The sequence below is a fragment of the Myotis myotis genome, unplaced genomic scaffold (assembly GCF_014108235.1).
Source record: "Myotis myotis isolate mMyoMyo1 unplaced genomic scaffold, mMyoMyo1.p scaffold_m19_p_3, whole genome shotgun sequence".
NCBI classification, from domain to species: domain Eukaryota; kingdom Metazoa; phylum Chordata; class Mammalia; order Chiroptera; family Vespertilionidae; genus Myotis; species Myotis myotis.
Genome location: NW_023416335.1, coordinates 26,813,066 through 26,827,733, shown reverse-complemented (window position 1 = coordinate 26,827,733; position 14,668 = coordinate 26,813,066). Strand labels below are relative to the sequence as shown.

The window sequence follows — 14,668 nt, the reverse complement described above, 5'->3', positions numbered from 1 at the left end:
GTGAACATTTTTTAGTTAATGTAGGCTCGTGGATGCCCTGATTAATTACCAATTACCATTTTCAAAATTACCATGATTGTTAACCAATAATTCATTTCTTTATTGAATCTTTGACCCCAATATTTCAACTAAAGACCATTTACTGGAGTAGCAAACAGAGCAATGCATTTTGGTACAATCCATTTCTTGGAGATTCACTTGAAAATACACTTTCAATATTCAACAGAGATGGTGATTGAAGCCACCATCTGCACCTTTATAGATACAGAAGATTTAAAAAAACTTTCCTGTTTAGATTGAATAGTTCTAGAGCAATTTGTTTCGGAAAATGACCTCTGTTTGGGAAAGTATCCTATTCAAGTTGAGTTACTAGGTTATAATTTGTTATAGGTGTAAAATGTCTGTGCTTTCCCTAATGTTCTTTAAAATATTTTTTCTTTTTTAGAATGAATTCTGGAATAAATACAAAGGTGAGATGTTTTCTATTTTAACCTTAAGTGAGAAGGGTTCATTAGGATATTTAAGTTGGAGAAATTGTGTTTGAACTTTGAAAATGCTTCCTGACTTGCCTTTCTGTTCCTGTTTAAAATCCTATATATTTAACTTGTTCAGTCTGAGCTTTTCATAAGTCATTGTAAAATAGTTTTTTATAGTAACTTTACACTAATCCTAATGTTGCCACTTACATATAGATTTAAATCAGTATGTTCTCATTTGAAAATACCAAATTAGTGATAATTTTAAAAATCCAAGAATTATTAGGAAAAAAATAGAGTCGGAAAGATTGGATCCTATAATAAGGTACGCATCTTGAGTCAACCCTTATACCACCTGAAATAGCATTAATCCTGACTAATGTTTTCATTCTGGCAACACCATTCAAATTTCTCAAAATGACTATTGGACTTATCTCTAAATTAGATTGCACAAATGCACCAAGAAATGTGAAGTCCCGTGTTGGTGCTGGGCAGTTGTCTCTGCATTCTCATTTTACCCCAGAGCATTTGGAAACAGGAACCCTAATATCTCTGTTATCCAGTGTCAAACAATCACATATCTTCCCCCTTCCAGATGGTCCCACATAGTCGCCATCCTAGAGCTCTTCACTCTAATGTAAAAATTCTGTCAAACATTTCAGCAAACACTGGGAAGCTCAGTCAATGTTCCAGTAAGATAAGAGCATCATCTACACAGAGCCACAAAAGGTGAGGATACAGTGAAGTTCTGTTAGGAGAAATTGTTTACAGGAAAACAGGAAGAAGTCCACGTTCATTTGAGTTATCTGAAAAAATGTGTGCCAAGATCAACACAGCAAAGTCATTTCCATGGTGATGGAAATTGCCCGCAAGCTTCAGTTTCCAAACCCTTTCTTTGCAGATGGTGACCAGTGTGAAAGCAATCCCTGCCTGAATCAGGGCAGGTGTAAGGACGGCCTTGGGGAATATAACTGTACTTGTCAGGAAGGATATGAAGGCAGAAACTGTGAATTACGTAAGTTCCTCTTTTTGGTAGGCCTTCAAGTCCAAGTTACCTGAAGAATCGAATGTGGGAAAGAGGGAAAAAGTCAAAATGTCCAAGGGAACAATCTCATGTCACTTCTGATGTCTGTGCTCCATTATGAAGGGCCACTGTAGTCACAGAAAACAACAAAAATTAATGGCCCCACAATCCACTCAGTGTTGGAGTTCAGTGAAACACACAGTCACCTCATTCATGAAGCATGTGGCCCACTAACAGTAATGAGAATTGACTTCCTTCTTGGAGTAGAATGTATCCCTCATCGTTGTTACTTATATTCCTTGTGGTCCTGAGCAATGATTCTAAATCACCACACTTCACATTTATCAGTGCACATGCCAATACTAACTGTTAGGGATTGTCCAATTATAAAAATTTGGAACATTTAATTACTCTTACTTAAAAAAGTCACTAGAAGCTTTCCTAATATGCTGGTTAATTTTTAAATAAAAATTAGCTTTAATATTAAACCAGATTTCCCTAAAGAGAAGATTTGCTATTCTTTTTATTACTTAATTTATAATCTTTGGAATGTGCTCTTGAATTAGATTATTTCAGAATTTTCTCTGCCGGGAATATCAATTAGGCATCGTTTCATCCCAATCCAGAGCTGCCGCTCTTCCACACCTTTTGGCTCTGACCCCAGGGCCATGGTGAATGTTTTCTAAAGTTTCATTAACGCTGATCTTTGCACTATAATTACTTTTTCATCAAAACCCAAGTGTGGAGTGTAAACGGCTAGGGTAGCATCACTGATGTAAGTTTGGAGGTTGAGTTCAGTGCACACAGGAAGCAGGTGGGTGATTCTGGCTCAGGCAGAGCTGCGGATCTGAGGTCCAGGGAGACTCGGGTCCACACGGACACTGCGCCAAGAGCTTCCTGTGACCCCTGAGGTTATCCTGTGAGGTGGTACGGCCTCCACCACTTTACAAGTGAGGAAACCCAGGCCCGTAGGTGGAAATAACTTCCTCAAAACACAAGTGACAGAAGGGCCAGTTTGGCACTCAGGTTGGCCTGCCTCCTGGATGTGGACTGCCTGTTTTGTTTCTTCTTCCCACCGCACTGGGGCCCAGACCCGTCTCTGAGACCCTTATTACACAGGGACTCTTCTGCCTCAGAGTGGGTGGGCCTCTGGCCACTCCACCAGACTCCTCTTGAGCCCCTGGCCAGGAACCCAGCCTCCTGCAGGCAGCCCTTCCAAGCTGGTCAGGACCCATGTTCCTTCTTAGCGCTGAACTTCAGACCCTTCCAGCCTCCAGGGCCCTCACTGGCCATGTTCAGATTATGTAAGGACCTCCTGGAAGGCTGGTGCCGGGGCCCAGCAGATACTCAGCTCTCGCCCTAACTGTCCGCCATGGTTTCCCCAGGCAGCCTGGGCAGTGAGAAGAGCACACGCACAGGCATGGTCCTGTCACCCCACCAGCTGCTCTGGGCAGCCCATCCTGTTTGCACCAGCTGATGTGCATGGGACATGTGGCTCCGGCCTTTTGTTCTAGCCAGGGGCTGCTGTAGGTGGTGTATGTCCCCCTGGGGCTGCTGTCCTTCCTCCCGGCCAGCTGCAGCCTCAGTTTCCTCAGCCTGTCCTGAGAACCAACATGCGTCCCTTACAGCCATGCGAAAATTCTGCAGCCTGGACAACGGGGACTGCGACCAGTTCTGCAGAGAGGAGCAGAACTCCGTGGTATGTTCCTGTGCCAGTGGGTACATCCTGGATGACAATGGCAAGTCCTGCATCTCCACAGGTAACAGGCGCATCGGGCCACTCCACCAGGGCTCCCTGAGTCAGAGAGGCCAGTTCAGGACAGCTGGAGCAGCCGGGGTGGGCCGCAGATTTGGAGACAAACCCCTGTTTCTGGGAGCTGCCTGAAAATTGGGCTGGTGATATTACCTAACTGCTTAGTAAATGTGCAAATTATGGGAGCAATGCATGGAGGGCACTTTGCACAGTGCCTGATTCGTAGCAAACCCTAACTATGTAATGAGTGTGTGGAGGCCTGATTTGTACCCCTGGATAGGACAGGAGGCTTGAGAGACTGGGAGTTAGAATGAACCAAGATGGGAGTGAAGTCGGGTGAGGGCAGCCCAGGCCTGACTGTAGGAGATGGAGAGTTAGAAAGAGGGGAGCCAAGGCCCTTCGAGAACTATTTAGGCCCTAGGTGGTTTGCTCAGTGGATAGTGTTTCAGCCTGTGGACCAGAAGGTCCTGGGTTCGATTCTGGTCAAGGGAGCGCACCTCAGTTTCAGGCTCTTTCCCAGTAAGGACCCTGGTTGGGGCTCGTGCAGGAGGCAACCAATTGGTGTGTTTCTCTCACATTGATGTTTCTCTCTGTCTTTCCCTCACTCTTCCACTCTCCCTAAAAATCAATGAAAAAATATTCTCGGGTGAGGATTAACAACAACAAAACAGAACTAATTTAGGTTGTGTGGGCCTCAATGTTAATCAAATTTATTTATTATTTTCTTTGATTAAAGCTGGACACAATGAGTCTGGCCTAGAAGCTCGGGAGGGCATGGCCTATTAAGGGGCTGAGTACGGGCCAGGCCCTGGGGTCTCACACATGTAGAAAGGTCCTCCTATGCTGCAGGGCCAAACTGGAGCCAGTGGTGCTGAGGCGCCACTCCTTTCTCTGTCTCACAAAGGCACCAACTTGTTTTGCAAAGCCAGGTTCCCTGACTGACCCACAGCTTCAGCATCAACTGTTCGAGGGGGGTTAGTGAGGGTGAGGGTGTACAAATGCAAAGTCCCAGGCCCTCTCCACAAGGCAGGAACATTCCAGAATGACTACAATTAAATAACATTAACTCTCTCAACAAGTAAAAGACAGTATCATTTACATCTCCATTGGTTATGAGATTTTTAAACTTATGCTGGTTCAACAATAGGGGGTTGATTGTAACATGCACGCAAATTTTGTTTAAATTCCAGGAATAATTACAAATCAATTTAATGAAGTGTGATTTGGGGGTGGGGGGAGGTCAGGTAAACTTCCCAATTCAGTATTTCAAAGGACTTTGATTACTAATATCATCACCAAACTCTTTATCTCCAGCTAACACAGCACAAGTCTGCTGGGGGTGGGGAGGGGTCCTTCAGATCCTGCTGGAGCCCTCGCAAACACTAAAAAGAACTATGTTCTGCTTATCTGATTTTACGCAAACCCACTGAAGCAGAAAGGAGCCATCTGTTTTTTTTTTTCTTTTTTAAATAAATCTTTACTGTTCAGATTATTACAGTTGTTCCTCTTTTTCCTCCCATTGCTCCCCTCCACCGGTTTCCCACCCTACCCTCCGCCATCACCCTGCCCCCCGCCCACTGTCCTCGTCCATAGGTGTGTGCTTTTTGGCCAGACTCTTCCTGCACCCCCCACACTCCCTTTCCCCAGAGAAATGTCAGTCCATTCCCTTTCTACATGCCCCTGATTGTATTCTATTCACCAGTTTATTCTGTTCGTCAGATTTTTTATTCACTTGATTTTTAGATTCACTTGTTGACAGATATGTATTTGTTGTCACTTTGGTGTTCATAATTTTTATCTTTACCTTTTTCTTCTTCTTCCTCTTCTTAAAGAATACCCTTCAGCATTTCATATAATACTGGTTTGGTGGTGATGAACTCCTTTAGCTTTTTCTTGTCTGTGAAGTTTCTGTTGAGAAATCAGCTGACAGGCAGGTGTATGGGTACTCCCTTGTAGGTAACTAACTGTTTTTCTCTTGCTGCTTTTAAGATTCTCTCTTTGTCTTTTGTCCTTGGCATTTTAATTACGATGTGTCTTGGTGTGATCCTCTTTGGATTTCTTTTGTTTGGGGTTCTCTGAGCTTCCTGGCCTTGTAAGTCTATTTCTTTCACCAGGTAGGGGAAGTGTTCTGTCATTATTTCTTCAAATACGTTTCCAATATCTTGCTCTCTCTCTCTTCTTCTGGCACCCCTATAATTTGGATGTTGGTACTCTTAAAGTTGTCCCAGAGGCTCCTTGCACTATCTTCATATTTTTGTATTGTATTATTTTTTCCTTTTGATTTTCCAGTTGGGTGTTTTTTGCTTCTTCGTATTTCAAATCTTTGACTTGATCTTGGGACCCTCTAGTCTGCTGTTGGAGCTCTGTATATTATTCTTTATTTCAGTCAGTGTATGCTTAACTTCTAATTGGTCCTTTTTCATATGCTTGAGGGTTTCACTATATTTCTCAGAACTTTCTAGAGAATTCTGGAGTAGCCTTATAACCGTGGTTTTGAACTCTATATACAGGAGTTTGCTTTCCTCCATTTCTTTCATTTGTTACCTGTTTCTTTGTCTCCCGTTTTGGCTGGTTCCCTGTGTTGACAGAGTGGCTTTCTGTGCTAGGTGGCCTATAGGGCCCAGTAGCTCAGCCTCCCTAATTGCCTGAGGTGGACACTCTTGGTGCACCCCTTTATGGGCTGTGTGCACAGTCTTGTTGTAGTAAAGCCTTGATTGCTGTTGGTGTCACTGGGAGGAATTGACCTCCGTGCCAATTGGCTGTGAGGACCAGTTGTGTCTACAATGGGAGAACTTCTGTGCTGGAGACACCCTTATGGGGCAGGACTTGCTTCAGTGGGGCTTTGGTGCTCAATGAGTCTGCCCCCCTGACTGTGTCTCTTATGGATGTTAAGGGTTTTAATCTGGATGGTCTCACTCTGACCACTGGGTAGACTGGCTATTGGATCTCCAAGGGGGTGCAAAGTCACCCACTGCCTGAGGCCACCCAACAGGAGCTACAGAGAGATCTGCAGATTCCTCCTCTTTGTTAGGGGTTTGGAGGTGCCCAGATGAGGCACAACTGTGAAGTAATGCAGGCTGCTGACAGCCTTAGGCCTTTTGGAAGCTCTGGGTTTCTCTAACCCAGCTGCAGTTTGACAGGTTTTTAGGGGGAGAAAGGCCAGGCCATTTGTATGCAAAAGTCTCAGGGCACAGCTTGGGTGGGGTTGTAAATTGGGTGGGGTGTGGTCTCAGGGAGCAATGGTGCAGTGCAAACAGCAATGGTTGCCATCGGCCCTCCCCCGATAGGTCCCTGGGTCAATATGTCCCTCTGCCCTGTGCAGGATCAATGAACCCTGCAAGCACCTCTGCGAGAAAGCCGCCCTCACGTTCCAGCCCTATGCCAGACAGTACAGTTTCTCTCCTTATGAGTCTGGGTCTCCAGATTCTCGCCCAGAACTGGATTTCAGAGGAGTCGGGAGCTTGTATCTCCCTCCCAGTTGAAAAAGACAACCTTGTACCCAGCTGCAGCCCCTTTCATGTGAGCCTCCATACCTCCACACTTCCACACCTATGCACCTCCTACTGAACTCAATGCACTTTTTTCTTTCCTTTTAGTTGTAAAATTTCCACTCAGCCAGCCTTACCGTGGTTCTGGATGCTATTCGTTTTGTCTTTTAGTTGTAGTTTTAATGTGGTTGTGTGAGGCAGCGAGTCCAGGTGCTTACCTATGTCACCAGCTTGGTTGTCCTCTGTTTTCTGATGGGCCTCCAACCTCTCCCTTTCTCTGTCCAGTGTTGGCCCCTCTCTCCGCCTCAATTTCTTAGTTGGTAATAATACAGAAAGGAAGCTTTCTGGTATTTGCTGACATCTCCCCTGAGCTTGGTGATTTTAAGGGTAGTCATCCCTGATAGACATTATCATACAAAGCCATGTTGTGCAGTGCTCCTTCTTATGGCTCAGATTGTTTGCATATGTTGTCCCTTTTTCCCAGAACAATTTAAAAAAACAACAAGAACAGTATTTTATTAGAAAATGTTCGCACACACAGCAGGGTTGACAGGATTTGACAGTGAGCACCCATACGTGCCTACCTGGGTTCAACCATTAACCTCTCTGCTTGCTTCATCGCCTGCCTGCCCCTCTGTGTCCTCTGTCCACTGTCAGCCTCTGTAGTATGTGGGTGCATTTTCCAAGTAGCTTGTAGACATCCCCTTCAATGCTTCAGCATCCTGGTCAGCCACAGAGCCGGTGTCTGCAGCAGGTCCTGTAGGTGAGACTGACACACAGTGTGGGCACTGACGGGAAGGGCACTTTCCCTGCATCATGACAGTCACGTCCACCGTGTAATGCCACCGAGATCAAGACACAGGGCACTCCGCACCCCAAGAGTTCCTCATACCCTTCCCAGTTACCAAGCACACACTTCACGCTTCCCCACCTGCAGTTCTCCAGGCCCTCTGACCTGACCCGTAACCTTGGGGGTCGGAGCCTCTCTCTCTCTGGCCTCCCTATGCCTCCTGCTCCTAATGAATTGTGCATGTGGTGCAGGGAGGGTTTCACTTTGCTGAAGCCCCAGGCCATTGGTTTTCTTCCAGAGCCTTATCCCTGTGGGAAACTTACTCTGCCACAGAGGAGGAGGCCGGGGTCCCTGACCACCCATAGCAGCAAGGATACCCCAGAAGACAGTGGAGACCTGGATCCCACCATGAACCCTTTCGATGGAGACCTGGATCCCACCACAAACCCTTTAGATCTGCCGGGCTTGAATAACACAGAGCCAAGTTCTGCAGAGGAGGAGAACCCACTTGTCAGGATAGTGGGAGGGAGGGACTGCAATGATGGCGAGTGTCCCTGGCAGGTAAGTGCTGACCACGTTCACTGAGTTAACTGGATGGGCAATCCATTCTGGCTGGGCAATGCAGGCACAGCCATGGAGGCCAAGGCCGGGATCATGATGCCCGCACACACATGTGGACCCTCAGCAGGCTCTGAGCTCCCATGCTGAAGGAACCTGAGATGAGAAGGAACTGGACCCTTGCCTACGCCCTCCAGCCCTGCTGCCCATTCCCATCCCATGCTCAGGATCTGAGCCCTAAAACCTCTCCTACAGAAGGAAAGATGGGTGCCAGCTCAGGCCTTGGATGAGCAGGTAAAGGGCAGCTCCCCTGATTATGGGTGAGGTCTCTGCTGGCTCTTCTCTTTGACTGGAGGCAGAAAGATTTACTCTCCTTGTTTCATTTCTAATTTGGTAAAACTTTTTATTGAAACACCTAAATTCTAAAGAGGCAGAGAGTACCTTAGAGCAGCAGTTCTCAACCTGTGGGTTGCGACCCCTTTGGGGGTCCAACGACGCTTTCACAGGGGTCGCCTAAGACCATCCTGCATATCAGATATTTACATTATGATTCATAACAGTAGCAACATTACAGTTATAAAGTAGCAACAAAAATAATTTTATGGTTGAGTCACAACATGAGGAACTGTATTTAAAGGGCCAGAAGGTTGAGAGCCACTGCCTTAGAGAAAAATACATCGATTTGTTATCAAAGGTAAAAAAAAAAAAAATCCTTTTGTTGTTCATTTGGACTAAGGTTGGCAGATTTAGCAAATAAAAACACAGGACTTCCACTTAAATTTGAATTTTTTGATAAGCAATGAAAAATTTGTAATTTAAATATATACCAGATATTACTTAGGACATGCTATTATACCAAATATTATTTGCAATTCCTTTGGTTCCAATTTAACTGGATGTCCGCTGTTTTATCTGGCAATCCTAACTTGGACTTAATACATTTTTAGTGTTCAAAGCCAAAATGGCTTCTCCAACAAGCAAAATCCCAGAGCTGCCAATTACCTAAGCTCACCCTAATCTGCAAGCTACACGACAGCCATGCATTTGTCTGAATGATCAAGAGCCAATACAGGACATTTCAACATCTAGTCATCATTCACCCCACGTGTATTTATGGAGAACTTGCATGTCTGGCACAGAGTTGGGGTTGTGTGTGTAGACTGTGAGATCATCAGAGCTGTTTCTCTGACCTGTGGACATCTAGATCTGGGAAAGGGAGGTGAGGTCCACCCTAATGACCACAGTTCAAGTTGATGTGATAAAGGCCACCAAGGTGGTACCAGTGGGTGTAGATCAAACTTACACTGGGAAGACTAGGACAAGCGCCCACCGGGTGGAGGTGTCAGCCCTGGGGGTTATTTTAGATGTGACTCCAAGGGCAGAGGGGGCAGGGAAGGGGACTGGGCAGAAGGATCCTCACCAGCCGGTTCCTCGATGAGTCTGTAGGGGGAATTCATGATTCTTGCTCTCCCGGTTCCAGTCTGCACAAGTTGCCTCATCTCCATCTTTAAGAAGAACAGATGGTGTCCAGTCTTAGAAAGACTGGCTCTCCCTCACTCATCACCCAAGTTGTATTAACAGTTGATAAATTATACCAAAAAAAAGTGCAAAGAAACATTACAGAAGTCTCCTGACTTATGATGGTTCGACTTTTACAATGGTTCAGTTTTACAATGTTATAAAAGTGATACACATTGATCTTTCCCGGGTTCTCCATGAGCAGTATGATACTCTCTCCTGATGCTGGCAGTGAGCCCAGCCAGGTGATCAAGAGGGGAAGCGACCAGTACTTCACAGTGTCGTGTTTTTTTGTGTGTTTTTTTTTAAATATATTTTATTGATTTTTTTACAGAGAGGGAGGGAGAGAGATAGAGAGTTAGAAACATCGATGAGAGAGAAACATCGATCAGCTGCCTCCTGCACATCTCCCACTGGGGATATGCCCGCAACCAAGGTACATGCCCTTGACCGTAATCGAACCCTGGACCCTTCAGTCTGCAGGCCGACGCTCTATCCACTGAGCCAAACCGGTTTCGGCACAGAGTGTCTTTGACTATTATATTCTGAGCACCTTTAAGGTGGGCTAGGCTAAGCTATTATACTTAGGAGGTTAGGTGTATTGAATGTATTTTTTACTTACCACATTTTCAACTTACAATGGGTTTATTAGGACATGACCCATTATAAGTCAAGGAACATCTGTACTACATACCAGACAGGAACATCTTCAAGAATTCTTTTAGAACTTGATGTTATTTGTTTCATTTACCCACACATATCCCCAGCCAATAACTGTTGCTTAAAGGATGTGGAATTCCCGTAATAAAGGGGAGAAAAAAATGCTCCATCTCTGGATTTGCAAGCTCAGTGTTTTGGGAGGAAAGAAATATAGGAGAATTTTGGGTGGTGACTTTCACTTGCCCCATCAATGCTCACTCCCAGGTGGAATACTCCTCACTCCCAAATCCAAAATCAGGGTGAAAACCCCTTACAGAAGTAGGCACATAGATTCCACAGAAATTAACCTTGACGGTGGCCTTCCATGGGCTGTGGGAGATTGGCTTGAATAGTGGATCCCTTCTAAGGCCACAAGTCACACCAGTGTAGGCAAGCATTTGTCCACAGACTGGCTTCTACTTCATAGCGACAGAGACAATAAAGATCTTCAACGCAGTGACAATTGTTTATCTGTGCATAACTCTTTAGAGAGTGCTGTGACAGAACGAGAACAAATAAAAGACAAGTCATTGTCAGCGTGAGTTTGTAGACCCAGTGGGGGAAAAGGCAGGTAAATTGTGACATAACTCTACTCAGTGGCTAACACTTGCCACTTAGTAGGACCCCAGCAAATGTCTGTAGAGTAAATGAATAAGTGGGTCTGTTGCCTGGTGGGTAAAGCAAAGACCAGAAGGCATGAGATGCTGCCCACACCCGTGCTGTGGAATCAGGGAGTGGTGGGTTGGGAGGAGATGGGAAGGTGGGCTGGGGTCAACCATGAGGCACCTCTTAGAGAGAGAATGTGCCAGGATCTAGGACTGAATGGCCAGGTGGACAGGTGTGGTGATGCAAGCTCAGGTCTGCAGGACTGGCCATGTTGGGCCATAGCCCGAGTGGTCAGGAGAACACTGTAGGTGTGCTGGTTCCGGCCCTGTGTTCCAGTCTGAAGATGCCACAGCTCTCTCCTTGGAAAGGGCAGTAGGGTGGGGGTGGGGGGGCAGGAGTGTGGGTGGGGGAGGCTCAGGTGGGCACACAGCGATAGGAGGGAGATGCCCTGATCCAGGCAGAAGCAATGAAGAGGAAAGCTTGAATTACAGATTCCAAATTTCTATTCTCAGAAAGTCAAGTTCAACCTGTTTGACCCTGGCGTTCTCATTGCAGGCTCTGCTCATCAAGGAGAACAATGAAGGCTTCTGTGGAGGCACCATCCTGAATGAGTTCTACATCCTCACTGCCGCTCACTGTCTTCACCAAGAAAAGCGATTCAAGGTGAGGATAGGTAAGTGGCACCACACCTGTCACCCCTGCAGGTCCCACTGTCACGGCCTAATTTTCAGAGACAATTAGAACTGATCAAATTTGTTGGAAACACTAGATAAAATTACTGGAATCCAGGCTGGGGGTGTGTGGGGGGAGTTTCACAGATGAGGAAGAGAAGGGGCAAAAGGAGGAGGGGGGGGATGGGGAGGAGATCACTAAGGAGGAGGGGGGAGAGAGGGAGAGGTGAGCTATGAGGAGGAGGGGGAAGAGAAGGAGGAGGGGAAGGTCGAAAGGGATGGGAAGGGAGTATAGAAGAGGGGAAGAAAAGGAAGGAGAAGAAAGAAGAAGAGGAGAGAAAGAAGGATGAGAAAAAGAAGGGAGAAGAGGAGGAGGAAGACAAGAAGGTGAGGAGGGTGAAGATGAGGAGAAGAGTGGAGGTAGGAGGAAAATGGGCAGGTCTAGTCAGTCTTTCTAAGCTGACAGTCTCTGTTGTCCTATCCAGCCCAGTTCTCCTCCATCATGGTCCTCCCTGAGGATCTTGGTGTCCATGCCCCAAGTACTGGGTCTCCTCTCAGCGACCTTTCCTCTGGGGAGGCCTCCAGAGCCCCTTCGACGATCTGCGCACCGAGTCTCTCTGTTCCTTATATTTTTGTGTGGGATGATTTCGTAATGTCTGTCCTTCCCTACCAGACTCTAGAGCTGTCTGATGAAAGACACAAATGTGAGCCACATGAATTTTAATGTGCTAGTTACATTAACTTTTCCACTATACATTTTGAAAGCTTACAGGTGAAATTAATTTTAGTAATATATCATATTTAACTCAACACGCCCAGAATTTCTCAATATGTAATCCATTGTAGACGTATTTATGAGCTATTTTGAGTATTATTCTCACTCTAAGTCTGAAATTTGACACTCACAGCAAGTCTCCGTTCAGACCAGCCACACTTCAAGTGCCCATTGCCCCTGTGGCTGGTGGTGGCCTCTAGACAGCGCGGGTGTAGACCTTCAGGCCTTCATCTCCCTCGTGTCCCTGGCACTCAGTACCTCCTCGGGAAATATGGGTACACAAATGAGTGAACTGGAAATCCCTGAAGAACTGAACGTACATAGAAAAATGTGACTAAAAATAGTGAAATTGAAGGTCATTTTAATTCACCTCTTTATGATTTCTTATATTTTTCAAATTTCCTATGACTACATACCTTTTTTTTTTAAGTAGAAAAAACAACAATAGCTACTTTAATAAGTAACCCACCAAGAACGCGTGGCCCAGGCTGACCTAACACAGCCGTGCTCTCACCATTTTCCAGGCGATCGAAACACAAAGAAGGAGGACGGCAATGAGACAGTGCACGAGGTGGAGGTGATTATAAAACACGAAGAGTTTGACAATAAGACCTATAACTGTGACATCGCCCTCCTCAAGCTGAAGACGCCCATCAAATTCCGCATGAACGTGGCCCCTGCTTGCCTGCCGGAGAAGGACTGGGCTGAGTCCACCCTCATGACGCAGAAATCGGGCATCGTGAGCGGCTTCGGGCGCATCCACGAGATGGGCCGCACGTCCGTCACCCTCAAGATGCTGGAGGTGCCCTACGTGGACATGAACACATGCAAATTGTCCACCGGCTTCAGCATCACCCCAAACATGTTCTGCGCCGGCTATGATTCAAAGCTCGAGGGTGCCTGTCAGGGGGACGACGGGGGTCCCCATGTCACCCGGTTCAAGGACACCTACTTTATCACGGGCATCATCAGCTGGGGAGAAGGATGTGCACGGAAAGGAAAGTTCGGGGTCTACACCAAAGTCACCAACTTCCTCAATTGGATCGAGAGGTCCATGAAAAAAACCAAGACCAGGCCCCAGGGTGAGCCAGAAGTCACCGCCGCTCCCCTGTCATTAGATTAATGCCCTCCCCCCGCCCCCCAACACCCCTGGCAGCCATTGGTGTCTCATTGAGTGTTAACACGTGCCACTCTGAACAGGCTGAATCCTGGAGTAAGTTTCCTCTCTATGGTGATTGTGTTGGTTCCTTAGCCTGACCTTGCCCTTGCTCTAGTGAAGTGGGAAATAAAATTGTCATTTGGAACACTGGGTCCTGTCCTTCCCTTGACTGGCTGGAAGCTTCCTCCTGGAAATGTTATACTTTACAGAACAGGGGTTCACACTCTGCTGATGACTCTTCCACTCAAAACCTTGGGGGCCCTTTCCATTCATAGCACGTTTTTCTGTTTCTGATTGTCCTAAGTCAGTGATGGCGAACCAATGACACTCATGTCAAAGGTGACACGCAAACTCCTTTTTTGTGGTTGATTTTTGTTAAATGGCATTTAAATATATAAAATAAATATCAAAAATATAAATCTTTGTTTTACTATGGTTGCAAATACCAAAAAATTTCTATATGTGACATGGCACCAGAGTTAAGTTAGGGTTTTTCAAAATGGTGGCACGCCAAGCTCAAAAGGTTCACCATCACTGTCCTAAACTGCCCTCTGGGCAGGCCATACTCAGGACCCTTGAGAATAAATGACCAAGGTTCTGGGAGCAGAGATAAGGCACAGCAAGGGGGGCCGTACCCCGGGGTCGGGGTCGGTTCTCCCTCAGGTCCAGCGTAGCCTCCCAGGGCTGTGGTTCACCTGGACAGAGAAAAGGGTGGGAGTGTGTCCCCCAGGGGCTTCCTGTGAAAGGCAGACTCCCTGGGAAGGGAAGGCCCAGAGAGCTGTTCATTGGCAGGGGCATTTCAACATTGACTTAACCACTGGCTCTTCTTTCTGGCTTCATGCTAGAATCACCTGGGGTGCTTATATTTGTTTTTGTGTGTGTGTTTTTAAATCCTCACCTGAGGATGTTTCTTTTTATTGATTTTTAGAGAGAGACAAAGGTGCACCTGGGGCCCTTTAAAATGTGCCCACGCCTGGCCCACCTTGCCCTAACCTGGTGTGCACCCGCTACCTAGCACACACCTCCCTCCCCAGCATGGCTGCCAAGGTGCAGCTGCTTCTGCTGACCAGAGATGATTCGAACTTCCCTGCCACCGGGCACTTGTTGCAAAGAGACTAGCCCTGATGAGAGCCAAGAAATGAGACTCCGAG

General features: G+C 46.4%; 1 protein-coding gene across 1 annotated transcript in view; it reads left to right on the top strand.

Annotated features, from left to right (window-relative positions):
• Positions 1 to 13,662, top strand: part of LOC118651396 (coagulation factor X-like) — a 42,510-nt gene extending 28,848 nt beyond the window's left edge. Inside the window, exons 6-8 of the mRNA XM_036300529.1 lie at positions 7,830 to 8,092; positions 11,468 to 11,585; positions 12,883 to 13,662. Coding sequence (XP_036156422.1) covers positions 7,830 to 8,092; positions 11,468 to 11,585; positions 12,883 to 13,481 — 980 coding nt within the window. The 3' untranslated portion in view covers positions 13,482 to 13,662. The remainder of the gene's footprint in view (positions 1 to 7,829; positions 8,093 to 11,467; positions 11,586 to 12,882) is intronic.
• The last annotated feature ends 1,006 nt before the right edge of the window (positions 13,663 to 14,668 follow it).